Source organism: Podarcis bocagei (genome assembly GCF_964188305.1).
Source record: "Podarcis bocagei genome assembly, chromosome: 7".
Taxonomy (NCBI): Eukaryota; Metazoa; Chordata; class Lepidosauria; order Squamata; family Lacertidae; genus Podarcis; species Podarcis bocagei.
Window position 1 is genome coordinate 1,699,504 of NC_138132.1, and position 12,847 is coordinate 1,712,350.

The 12,847-nt window shown below is 48.4% G+C and overlaps 1 protein-coding gene across 2 annotated transcripts in view; it reads left to right on the forward strand.

Annotated features, from left to right (window-relative positions):
• The window catches only part of CLIP3 (CAP-Gly domain containing linker protein 3), a 33,725-nt gene that overhangs the window by 3,144 nt on the left and 17,734 nt on the right, over positions 1–12,847 (forward strand). Inside the window, exons 2-5 of one of the 2 annotated variants that reach the window (XM_081200430.1) lie at positions 1,955–2,112; positions 9,087–9,226; positions 11,078–11,171; positions 11,922–12,083. In XM_081200430.1, the coding sequence (XP_081056556.1) occupies positions 1,977–2,112; positions 9,087–9,226; positions 11,078–11,171; positions 11,922–12,083 (532 nt within the window). In that variant the 5' untranslated portion in view covers positions 1,955–1,976. Of the gene's footprint in view, positions 1–1,951; positions 2,113–9,086; positions 9,227–11,077; positions 11,172–11,921; positions 12,084–12,847 lie in introns of both variants that reach the window. The other variant, XM_081200429.1, reaches the window with a different exon arrangement.

A 12,847-nucleotide genomic window follows, 5' to 3' on the forward strand; every position in this document is an offset into this window, starting at 1 on the left:
AGTGTTCCGAAGCATACAATGAATTTCAGAGGTATAGCCGCATTAATCTGTTACTGTCCGCTCTATTGTGGCACAAGCTTTTGCTGGATAAACCCCACTGTGCACCTGATGGGTTCAGCCTGTGAAAGCTTACGCCACAAAAGACTTGAAGCTCCCGCGGGACTTTTTATAGTTCTGGATCAAAATAGTGTTTGCTGTGCTGTTTTGCTGCGACAGCGCAGGTGTTACGGGGCAGGCCTCTCTCCTGTTCTTTATCATCTCAAATCTGGAATGGCTCACAGGTCCTATCTGTCGCCGCACTGCTAAATAAATTGTATGCCCCGCGGAAGACCTTAAGGTCCACAAATGAAAACATTTTGGGGTCCCAAGTCGCAAGGTGGTTAGGTTGGTCTCAGCCAGAGCCAGGGCCTTTTCAGCACTGGCCCCGACTTGGTGGAACGCTCTGTCACAAGAGACTAGGGCCCTGCGGGACTTGACATCTTTCCGCAGGTCCTGCAAGACAGAGCTGTTCCACCTGGCCTTTGGTTTGGACTCACTCTGACCCTTACGTTTCCCTCCCCTTATGGTCTTGATTTATCGGCTACTTTTAAAATGAGGCTGCATTTTAAATTGCATTTTAACCTGTATTTTAAATTGCTTTTTTTCCCCTATTATGTTTTTACTGTAATTTTATTGGCGTTAGCCGCCCTGAGCCCAGCTCTGGCCAGGGGCAGCGGGGTACAAATAAAATTTATTATTATTATTATTATTATTATTATTATTATTATTATTATTATTATTAAATACTTGCAACCAGTGCTTTCCCCCCAAAAAAATGTTTAGGGGTACTCTCATTTTCCTACTCATATTGAAATACTGCCTCTCAATGAGGCCAAACGTAGATTCACAAAATGTTTAGGGGTATGCGTACCCCCGCGTACCCCCAGTAAAAAAGCAGTGCTCGCACCCTTTCCTGAAGGCGTCTGCCTGATAATGCTTTTCATAGAATCAATAGAATAACTGTGGAGTTGGAGGGGACCCCCAGGGTCATCCATTCCAACCCCCTGCAAGGCAGGAGTCTTTTACCCAGGGTGGAACTCGAACCCACAACCCCGTTCTCTACGACTATTTATTTATTAATTTATTTCAAAAATTTTATGCATTTTATAACACAAATAAAGAACACAAACAGGAAAATAAACAATACGAACAAATTCTTGTCATAGCCTTATTTTTCTAAACATTGTTAGGTGAGCTTCTCCAAGTCCCCCCCCCCCATTTGATTTTCATCTTACCTCATCTTTAGCAGTTCCATATATCATAATTTCTAACCATTTTTTCACCATGCTTACTTTAACCATAAAAATCCTCACATTTTATTACTTACAAATAATACTATTTTAAAATACGCTATTTTCTACTTCTAACCCTACAGCCTATATCCACTTCCAAAGCTATTCTAAGTTTTAAATATTCTCTACGACTATCTAAAGGGATGCAAGTGGTGCTGTGGGTTAAACCACAGAGCCTAGGACTTGCCGATCAGAAGGTCGGCAGTTCAAATCCCCGCAACGGGGTGAGCTCCCGTTGTTCAGTCCCTGCTCCTGCCAACCTAGGAGTTCAAAAGCACACCAGTGCAAGTAGATAAATAGGTACCGCTCCGGCGGGAAGGTAAACGGCATTTCCGTGCGCTGCTCTGGTTCGCCAGAAGCAGCTTAGTCCTGCTGGCCACATGACCCGGAAGCTGTACGCCAGCTCCCTCAGCCAGTAAAGCGAGATGAGCGCCGCAACCCCAGAGTCGGCCACGACTGGACCTAATGGTCAGGGGTCCCTTTACCTTTACGACTATCTAAAAGCCAAGTTTGCACAGTGTGAAGATCTCAAGCTTGCCCTAAGATAGGTCCGTATATCTGGAATTTTCAAATTCTGCTGTTCAGCTCCATTCCTATTCTCCTCTGCTTCTCCTCTTTAGCAGAGGGAAACATCTTCCAGGAGCCATGACCAAAGACGACTCAACGGACCTCCCTTCGGAGGAGGACCACCAGCCGCTGGAATTCCAGAGCCCTGTCCTGGAGCGGAGGAAGAAAGCGATGGTCCACCCTTCTGCCCCAGCCCCACTCCCCAAAGATTATGGTGAGTCCCTTCCTTGAAGTCCATCCTTTGCCTTGAATTCCATCGTTCCAAAGTTGGAAAGAGGCACAAAATCTGTGCATATTTTGATAAGGCAGGAGCTGGGCGGTCAACGGGTCACAAATTAAGTGGTTGCATGGGATCAGGGCCAGATTGAGGTTTGATGCGGCCCTCAGCTCCTGAAGGTAATGGGGCCCTTTCTATGTCCAGCTGTCCTTTGTCCACAACAAACGGAAATAAACGTATCTGTACACAGCATCCCCCAAACTCTTTTCATCCAAACACTCTCCCTCTTCTTGTTAAAAGCAAAAATAGCCAAGTGGGCACAGATGCTTAATAAGCATAAATTTCCCCACCAGTGCCGGATTTACGTATAAGCTAAACAAACTCTAGCGTAGGGCCCCACTCTCTTGGGGGCCCCCAAAAAAAATTAAAGGGGAAAAAACTGGATATACATTTCCAAAATACAGTGGTACCTCTGGATGCGAATGAGATCCGTTCCGGAGCCCCATTCACATCCTGAAGCGAACACAACCTGTGTCTATGGGTCGCGATTCGCCGCTTCTGCGCATGCGCGTGACATCATTTTGACTGTCTGCACATGCGCGAGTGGCGAAACCGGAAGTAACATGTTCCGTTACTTTCGGGTCGCTGTGTAGCAAATAAAAAAAAAGCAAATAAAATAAAGCCTACATACAGCAACCGTGTTTTGTGTTGTGTCAGCTCTTATGGTGTAAGTCCTGGGCCCCGCCCGCTAGCCTGCTCCCCAAAATATCACCAATTTGCTCCTTTCTATATATAGGGTGCCTGCATTCCGCATGGACTGCTTGCAGGGCAACATGTGCAAAGGGCTTGAGATACCTGTGAGGTCCATCACTGACCATCTAGCGTATATTCAACACAAAAAACAGCGTCAATTTGTTGTGGACACAGGACAGCTGGACATAGAAAGGGCCCCTTTACCTTCAGGAGCTGAGGGCCGCATCAAACCTCAATCTGGCCCTGTCCCCCACAAATTAAAAGCAATAATCTGTTGTTCCTGTGTGGAGTTCGGGGTCTAAGCTGCGCAAATCAGCTGTTTCTAGATGAGAGGGTGGCCCCCCAAGTGGTTTCCTGGAACGCTAGACCCTAAAACCAGCCCTGGCGTGTTGGCAAGGATCATCATGGCATGTGCCTGGGGCGTGTGTGTGTGTGGCGGGTTCTGAGGCCGAACCCTGGCGAGAAGCAAATAATTCAAGCATTTGGGGACGGCCAGAAACAAATACGCAACGGTTCTGGGGTGCGCAGTTTGGCCAGGTCCCTCTGATGCTGGCCAGACCTCAGCTCAAAACAGGCTTTTTTTGTATTGCGTTTTTGGCGTTGCCCGTGGAGAAAAGCCATAAAAACGAGCGAGTTGAGGAGGTCTGGGGCGAGGGAGAGGAGCAGGGGAATTGGAAGCCCTGGGCACGATCGAGGGCTCCTTCAGTCAGCAGAGGCTGAGAAAGGGACAAGGGAGCACTTGTGGAGGCTTTGGGGAGGTTGCCCTGGAGACGGCAAGGGCCATTATGGCTTTCCTCTTGACTGCAAGGGACGAGAACAAGAGACGCTTCAAATGTGACACAGAGGCAGCTCCAGCGCCGGATTTACGTATAAGCTAAACAAGCTAGAGGCCCCCCCAAAATTAAAGGAAAACTGGATGTACATTTCCAAAATATAAGATAAAAAACCAATAAAATAAAACCTACGTACAGCAATAGTGTTTTGTGTTGTGTTGGCTCCTAGGATGTAATAATAATAATAATAATAATAATAATAATAATAATAATAATAATAATAATAATAATAATAATAATAATAATTTTTTATTTGTACCCCACCCATCCGGTTGGGTTTCTCCAGCCACTCTGGGCGGCTTCCAACGAAGATTAAAATTACATTAAAATGTCACACATTAAAAACTTCCCTGAACAGGGCTGCCTTCAGATGTCCTCTAAATGTCAGGTAGTTGTTTATCTCGTTGACACCTGGTGGGAGGGTGTTCTACAGGGAGGGCGCCACGACCAAAAAGGCCCTCTGCCTGGTTCCCTGTAGCTTTGCTTCTCGCAACGGAACTGCCAGATGGCCTTTGGAGCTGGCCCTCAGTGTCCGGGCTGAACGATGGGGGTGGAGACGCTCCTTCAGGGATACTGGGCCATTTAGGGCTTGAAAGGTCAGCACCAACACTTTGAATTGTGCTCGGAAACGTACTGGGAGCCAGTGTAGGTCTTTCAAGACCGGTGTTATGTGGTCTCGGCGGCTGCTCCCAGTCCCCAGTCTAGCTGCTGCATTCTGGATTAGTTGTCGTTTCTGGGTCACCTCCAAAGGTAGCCCCACGTAGAGCGCATGGCAGTAGTCCAAGTGGGAGATAACTAGAGCATGCACCACTCTGTAAGTCATGGGCCCTGCCTGCTCCCTCAAATATCCCTGCTTTGCTCCTTTCAATATATAGGGTGCCTACATTCTGCATGGACTGCCTGCATGGCAACATGTGCAAATGGCTTGAGATACCTATGAGGTCCATAAATTACCATCTAGCATATATTCAACACAAAAAACAGTGACAATTTGTTGTGGACAAAGGAAAGCTGGACATATAAAGGGCCTCATCCGTAGCTTAGGGCCTCATCAAACCGAAATCTGGCCCTGGGCAGGTCTCTCGCAATACATCACACCCATGCAAAGCCCTCGCTGACCCCCTTAGCCACCCGTATCGTCCTGGTTGATCGATGGGTTGAATTTGCATCGTCCCAAAGGAGCCCAGGGTGACAAGCGCCTCAAATGCAAAAACTAAATAGTTAAAAAGCGGTAAATGCAATTACAGTGGAAAACATCTATTACAGCTGGAGAACGTTGTTTAAAACATTATTTCATCCTGCCAGGGCTGCCGGGAGCAGAATTCTTCAGCTCCCAAAATGCCTGAATAAACAGGAATGTTTTTGAGTTCATAATGACAGAGTGCCTTCCATCAGCTTCAGCCCCATTCTGGACAGGGATAGCTGAACGTCTGTCGTTTATGCTCTGGTAACATCTAGGATAGATTACTGCAGCATATTATACGTGGGGCGGCCTCTGAAGACGGTTCAGAAACTTCAGCGGGTGCAGAAATTGGTGGGCAGGTTGTTCACCGGGGCAAGAAGGTCTGAACATATTACACCGATCCTAGCCTGACTGCAGGGGCTGCCAATTAATTTCCAGGCCCCACTAACAGTGCTGGTTTTGATCTATAAAGCCTTAAACAGCTCAGGACCGCAACACCTCAAGGACTCATAGAATCCTAGAGTTGGAAGAAACCACAAGGGCCATCGAGTCCAACCCCCTGCCAAGCAGGAAACACCATCAGAGCACTCCTGACATATGGTTGTCAAGCCTCTGCTTAAAGACCTCCAAAGGAGGAGACTCCACCACACTCCTTGGCAGCAAATTCCACTGTCAAACAGCTCTTACTGTCAGGAAGTTCTTCCTCATGTTTAGGTGGAATCTTCTTTCTTGTAGTTTGGATCCATTGCTCCGTGTCCGCTTCTCTGGAGCAGCAGAAAACAACCTTTCTCCCTCCTCTGTGTGACATCCTTTTATATATTTGAACATGGCTATCATATCACCCCTTAACCTCCTCTTCTCCAGGCTAAACATGCCCAGCTCCCTTAGCCGTTCCTCATAAGGCATCGTTTCCAGGCCTTGGACCATTTTGGTTGCCCTCCTCTGGACACGTTCCAGTTTGTCAGTGTCCTTCTTGAATTGTGGTGCCCAGAACTGGACACAGTACTCCAGGTGAGGTCTGACCAGAGCAGAATACAGTGGCACTATTACTTCCCTTGATCTAGATGCTATACTCCTATTGATGCAGCCCAGAATTGCATTGGCTTTTTTAGCTGCTGCGTCCCACTGTTGGCTCATGTCAAGTCTGTGGTCAACCAAGACTCCTAGATCCTTTTCACATGTACTGCTCTCAAGCCAGGTGTCCCCCATCTTGTATTTGTGCCTCTCATTTTTTTTGCCCAAGTGCAATACTTTACATTTCTCCCTGTTAAAATTCATCTTGTTTGTTTTTGCCCAGTTCTCTAATCTGTCAAGGTCGTTTTGAAGTGTGATCCTGTCCTCTGGGGTGTTAGCCACCCCTCCAATATGCAGCTATCCTATAGTCTCCCCCCAATATGTCTCCCCCATATGAACCAGTCCCAACCCTGTGATCGTAATCTGAGGTCTTTCTTCTGGAGGTCCGAAGCGCAGAAACATGAGAACAGGGCCTTTTTTGTGGTGGCTCCCCATTCGTGGGATGCTCTCCTATAGAAAACACTCCTCTTAGGTGCCAGGTGAAATCACTGCTCTTCTCCCAGGCCTTAAACAACCTCTGGCCTTTTAAACTGTGTTTGTGTGTTATGGTTTCGATTGTTATTTTGTTACGTTTTTATACCGCACACCGCCCTGCGATCCTTGGATGGAGGTATATAAATTTAGCGACAGAGACAGACACACCTTGCTAGGGAGGGCATGCTACAACCAGGGAGCCACCACTGAAAAGCCCCTGTCATGGGGCAGCGGCAACCAGGAGACCCCCAACAGCACCACCACTGCCAAGGCCTCACCCACTGTGGGTATTAAGAAGGCAATCTTTGGGTCTCGAGCAATTTAGGACTTTATTTGCATTAATACTGTGGATTTGGCCCAGCCGGTCACTAGCAGTCAGTCCCTACAGATATGGTTAGGGCTGCAGCTGCAACCAACTAAATCTTCAGTTTGATTAAGGGACAGAATCCATATGTAATCAGGGAAGGCATATTTTAATCAATGGGGCTGCAAATCAGTTTTGGGGAGTTTGTATTTAAATTGTTTGGTTCTGAGGTGTTATTGTCCTAGGAAATATAGATATACACACACACACATATATATGAGGCCTTGTTTTCTAACACTGTGTATCATAGCGTTTGTTGATTAAACCGTACATTATCCTGTGCTCCAGTACTGGAGGAAGAGTTCCCTTTGAGGAAACGGCTTTATCGAGTTTGGGAATAGTGTGCTGATTAAATTGAATTGGTTAATCAGCAAAAGGGCAGGTGATTAATAGACTGCAGTGCATTCATCCGGTCAAGAAGGGCCTTGATGGAAATTGGACCTCCTCTTCTCCTGCAGTGAGCTTAGCACAAAGGAACGTCCCGGCAGGTTGAATTTATAGTTGGTTTATCATACAGAGATGAATTGCAGGGGTAGCCAAGCCCCTCCAGATAATTGTGGGCTACCGATTCCCATCAGCCCCAGCCAATATCTAAGAAGCCACTCTGCCATAACGCGGAGGGGGGCTTTTAATTTAGCTGCCCCTGTTCTGTGAAATAGCATTCCTATAATATAAATTATAAATTTATAATAAAAATTTATTATTTATACCCCGCCCATCTGGCTGAGTTTCCCCAGCCACTATGGGCGGCTTCCAACAGAATATTAAAATACAATAGCCCATCAAACTAATAATAATAATAATAATAATAATAATAATAATAATAATAATAATTTATTTATACCCCACCCACCTGGCTGAGTTTCCCCAGCCATTCTGAGCGGCTCCCAATCAAATGTTAAAAACAATACAGCATCAAAGATTTAAAAATTCCCTAAACAGGGCTGCCTTCAGGTGTCTTTTAAAAATAGGATAGCTCCTTATTTCCTTGACATCTGGTGGGAGGGCCTTCCACAGGGCGGGTGCCACCACTAAGAAGGCCCTCTGTCTGGTTCTTCGTACCTTCGCTTAACGCAGGGAGGGAGCCGTCAGAAGACCCCCGGAGCTGGATCTCCGTGTCCGGGCAGAATGATGGGGGTGGAGACGCCCGATTGGCTCCCTCTGGCTCCAAGCCTGCAGACCTAATGAATACCCAAAGTCTTTCAATATGTACATAATAAGGAACTGGACTCGGCTGACGTTGGCAGAGAGAGCCAAACTGGCAGATGACCTGTTTCTAAAATAATATTGCTTTGGTGGTGACTCAGGAATACAAGCAGAAGCGATGAGTCACTGAATGTTGTGATATACAGAATCTCTCCTTGCAGGCTGCTGTTCCCATAAATTGACTGTGCATAAATAAGAAACTTATTTTTCTTTTTTGTCTGGGCGAAGGTGAGAGGGAGAGAGGCACAACCTTTAGTTATTAAAAACCTGGGATCAGTGTCTCTTTTTTCGGTGGGAGGAGAGACAGGATAACAGGATTTTATTTGTGAAATACACACCTCTATGATTATGCTTATAGTATAAGCTTAGGAAAGATTTGAAAGAGCAGATTATGGGCTCTTTAATTCTCCAGAAGCTTAGAAGTGAAAATAATGTGGTTATTTAGTAAAAAAAAAAATGGCTTAAGAAAGTATGAAAGTGGAGGAACTAGAACAGGCTTCCTCAACCTCGGCCCTCCAGATGTTTTGAGACTACAATTCCCATCATCCCTGACCACTGGGATCATGGGAGTTGTAGGCCAAAAACATCTGGAGGGCCGAGGTTGAGAAAGCCTGAACTAGAACATCAGGCCTGCCAGTTCTATGAAGATAAGAACATAAGAGGGGTCTGGATCAGGCCAATGGCCCAAATAGTCCAGCATTCTGTTCTCACAGGGGCCAACCGGATACCCAGGCATAGGCAAGCTCTGGCCCTCCAGATGTTTGGGACTACAGTTCCCATCATCCCTGACCACTGGTCCTGCTAGCTAGGGATCATGGGAGTTGTAGTCCCAAAACATCTGGAGGGCCGGAGTTTGCCTATGCCTGCAGATACCCATATGGGAATCCCGCAAGAACAATCTGAGCAAAAAAGCTTTCCCCCTCCTGCAGTTTCCAGCAAGTGGTGTTCATAGAATTGTAAAGGGGCCTTGAGGCACATCTGGTTGGGTCCGTAAGGGTGAGGCAATATTTTGAAAAGCCGCTTTTGTTTTTCATTACCTCGGGCCGTTTCCCCTTCCGCCATTTCACCCTCCTGTCCTCTGCAGCTTTCACTTTCTTCGACCCAAACGACCCGGCGTGTCAGGAGATCCTCTACGACCCCATCACCACCGTCCCGGAGTTGTTTGCCATCATCCGCCAGTGGGTACCCCAAGTGCAGCACAAGATCGATATCATCGGCAGTGAGGCGAGTGATGGGCGTCTCTTGGGGGATCGTGGGCTGAGGGGGGGAGGAGGGGGGCGTTGGAACCTGGGCGTGCCCTGCTGTGCTGCTCCTTGCTAGGGGGTGTATTCCACAACCATGGGACCACCACTAAAATGGCCCCGTCGTGCGGGTAGGGTAGTTTCTGCAAGCGCTGGTACTCCCCCCTCTTGCAGGTCTGTAGCTAGGAGCCAAGAGGTGAAGGGGGGAAGGCCCAGAAATCCCAGCCGTGGTCAGTCTGCAGAAAGGGAGCAGCATAGAGACCCCCACCCATTCCTCATAATATAATGTGCAATACAGTGGTACCTCTGGATGTGAACAGAATCCATTCTGGAGCCCCGTAAGCATCCTGAGCAGAACACAATCTGTGCATGTGTGGGTCGCGATTTCCACTTCTGCACATGCGTGTGACGTCATTTTGAGCGTCTGCGCATGCGTGAGTGGTGAAACCCGGAAGTAACCTGTTCCATTACTTCTGTGTCGCCGCGGAGCGCAACCTGAAAACGCTCAACCTGAAGCAACTTTAACCCGAGGTATGACTGTAGGTGCTATATCATTGGGGGATGTGTGTAAGAGGCCTGAGGTTTTTTTAGATCGCAGGTGGGGAGCCCCCCAGGGGCCAAATATGGCCTCCCTGTCCTTGCCGTTTGGCCTATGGGACCCTCCTGAGACCACCTGCCCCCTGTCCTTCTCTCCTCTGGCCACATCCTTCACAGACCCTGTGACAAGCCCTCCGAGAAGGCTTTCGACTGGATGGAATGGGTCTTTGAACTGCGAGAATTCTTCTCCCTTGGCCGAAAGGAGGTGTAGAAGCCTCTGGCTTTTGTGTGGCTGGAGTACAGCTTGCTGCACAAAGTTAAGCATCAGGTCCACTCCTCAGCCCAACTCTTGCCTCCAGCCAAATACCCTTTGGTTCTGCCCTCACCCATCCAATCCTGGCAATTGACCCTAAGAAAGTCATCTCTCAGGGAATGTGGCTTTCAGGCTGGAAAAGATGCTCTGCCCCACTTTTAGATGCGCTTGCAGATCAGCTCCAGATTTAGGTGGGGGTTCTTGTTGCTGGCAGTTTGATGACCTCTGACGCCCCTTCCAGCTTAAACTCATCCTTGGCTATGCCCAGCCCTGCATGCTCAGCAGATCAACTGATGTGGGTGGTGTGTGCTAGGCCTGGGGGTAACTCATGAAACGCAGTCCAGGACCGGTCCAGAATCCATAGGTTCCACTAGGAGTCAGTCTGACAGGGCCAAGGCAGGACACAAGGCAGGAAACCAGGCAAGGTCAGGCACAGGATCTAGCAAACAGCAATGTTGCTCCCGCAACCTGGGGCGGGGTCCAACAGCCATTTATCTTTGTCGGGGCAACGGCCGGTCCTGATCCCCCGGCGACTCACCTCCCTGTCTTGCCCGAAGGCGAGCACTCCTCCTGCGAGTACTCAGGTCTCTCCTTCTCTCAGACCTCAGTCTCTGCAGCTCGGGAGACGTCAGTGGGTTCCTAGACCCAGAGGCCGCCTCAGCCTCCCCTGACCCAACTGGTAGTGGAGCAGCTGTAAGTGACAGCCCTGCTGAAGGCAAGGAGGTCATCCCCGCATCTGGAGCCAGGGCAGGATCAGGCCCCTGACTTGGCCCAGATGGTGTTTGTTGCGGGAGAACCTGGGAAGACTGGGACTCTTCAGGATCAGGCCCCAGACTTTGTTCAGATGATGCCTGAGGCAAAGTATCCGGTGCAGACTGAGACCCCTCTGGTTCCGGTTCTGAGCCCGAGCCCCAGGCCATCACACGGTGCAGGGGAGATGGATCCGTTTACACCTCTGACTGACACCCTTCTTGCATCCTGCAGATCTTGAAGCGAGGCTGCCACGTCAACGACCGCGATGGGCTGACAGACATGACGCTGCTGCATTACGCCTGCAAGGCTGGTGCCCATGGTGTCGGTAAGGAAGCCAGTGGGGGGGGGGTTACTCTCTATTCTTGGCGCGCCCCCCTGGGTGTCGCTCCTGGGCCTCAGAGCCCTGCCAGCTCTCTCAGGAGAAACCACGCTCCCGTCTGGTCTTCCAACTTGCTTTTAAAATTGGACTCCCTGAAACTGCCTGTGGGTTTTAGTCAATTTTGCATTCACGGCAATATCTGCACTGTAATACACTAAGGCAGTGATGGCCAAACGTGGCCCTCCAGCTGTTTTGGGACTGCAATTCCCACCATCCCTGGCCACTGGTCCTGTTAGCTAGGGATGATGGGAGTTATAGTCCCAAAACAGCTGGAGGGACAAATTTGGCCATCACTGCACTAAGGAGTTTGAAAATATGGATGAAGAAGTCTCTGGTGGTGATTGGCTGAGCTGCCTCTGACATCACAGAAGTTTTGGGTTTATCCAGGGCCGGATTTAGACTTTTAGAGGCCCCGAGCACTGGAAAGATTGTGATGCCCCTACCCCCCCAGATTCATAATTCAAAATAAAAACAATGCTAAACCATAAAATACCCCCCCAAAGGAGACAAAAGGTACATGTGTTATGAAATTAAATGACTACTTCCATACTTTTATTTAAGTATCACGTGTCAAACTCTTTTTTGAATAAATGTATTTTATTTTTGTGTGTGTGCTCCTGCTGTGCTGGTGCCCTACGCTTATCCTCAGTCTGCCTGTTGGGTAATCCAGTTGATCGCTGTGGTCCTCCTCCGCAGGTGACCCAGCCGCTGCTGTGCGCCTCTCCAACCAGCTCTTGGCTTTGGGCGCGGATGTGACCCTGCGCAGCCGCTGGACCAACATGAACGCCCTGCACTACGCGGCTTACTTTGACGTCCCGGAACTCATCCGCATCCTGCTGAAGGCCTCCAAGCCAAAAGGTGGGTTTGGAAGGAGGGGGGCAGAGCCTGCCCAGAAGAGGGCGGGACTTCCTGTATCTCCTGCGTCTCACCTCAGAGCTCACCTTGACAACACAAAGCCCTTAATAACTTGGGGGCCAGTTTACCTGTGAGATCACCTTACCCCTTATATGCCCCATCAACTGCTCTGATCTGCAGAGCTGACACCATTACCGGCGTCACATAATACCATTTCCACATTTGTAAGACCTGCCCTTTGGAACTCCCTGCCGATTGACGCCAGGCAGGCTCCTTCGCTATATTCTTTTCAGCACCTGCTAAAAACACACACAAAACTTTGTTTAGGCGGGCCTGCCCAGATAACACAGAATGTTAGTGTGCGTTTTAATCGCTTTTTAGTTTATCGCTGGCCTTTATTCTTTGCAGGCTTTGAATAGTTTTTGCCTATCATTTTATTGTTCTGTTCGCTTTGTAAATGGCTTGGAGGTTTTGTTTTGTTTTGTTTTTGCCCCACAATTGGTGTAAAAAAATTCACGAAATAAATAATGAGTAGTCCTCTGTAAGGAGAGGTTTGCAAAAGTGCCAGAGGTGTTGGCTCGGATTAATTCCCTGCTTCCTTCCTAAGAAACTCTGACTGATAATATTGAGCTTCACAGCAGCAGCTGCAAAAAAAACAACAACAAAAACCAGTCATCTGCTTTTTCCTCTTCATCTCCTGAGGGTTGGCTCTCCTAGGCAACCTTCTTCATCAAGAATCGCAGCACTGTCTAAGGAACTCCCAGCCA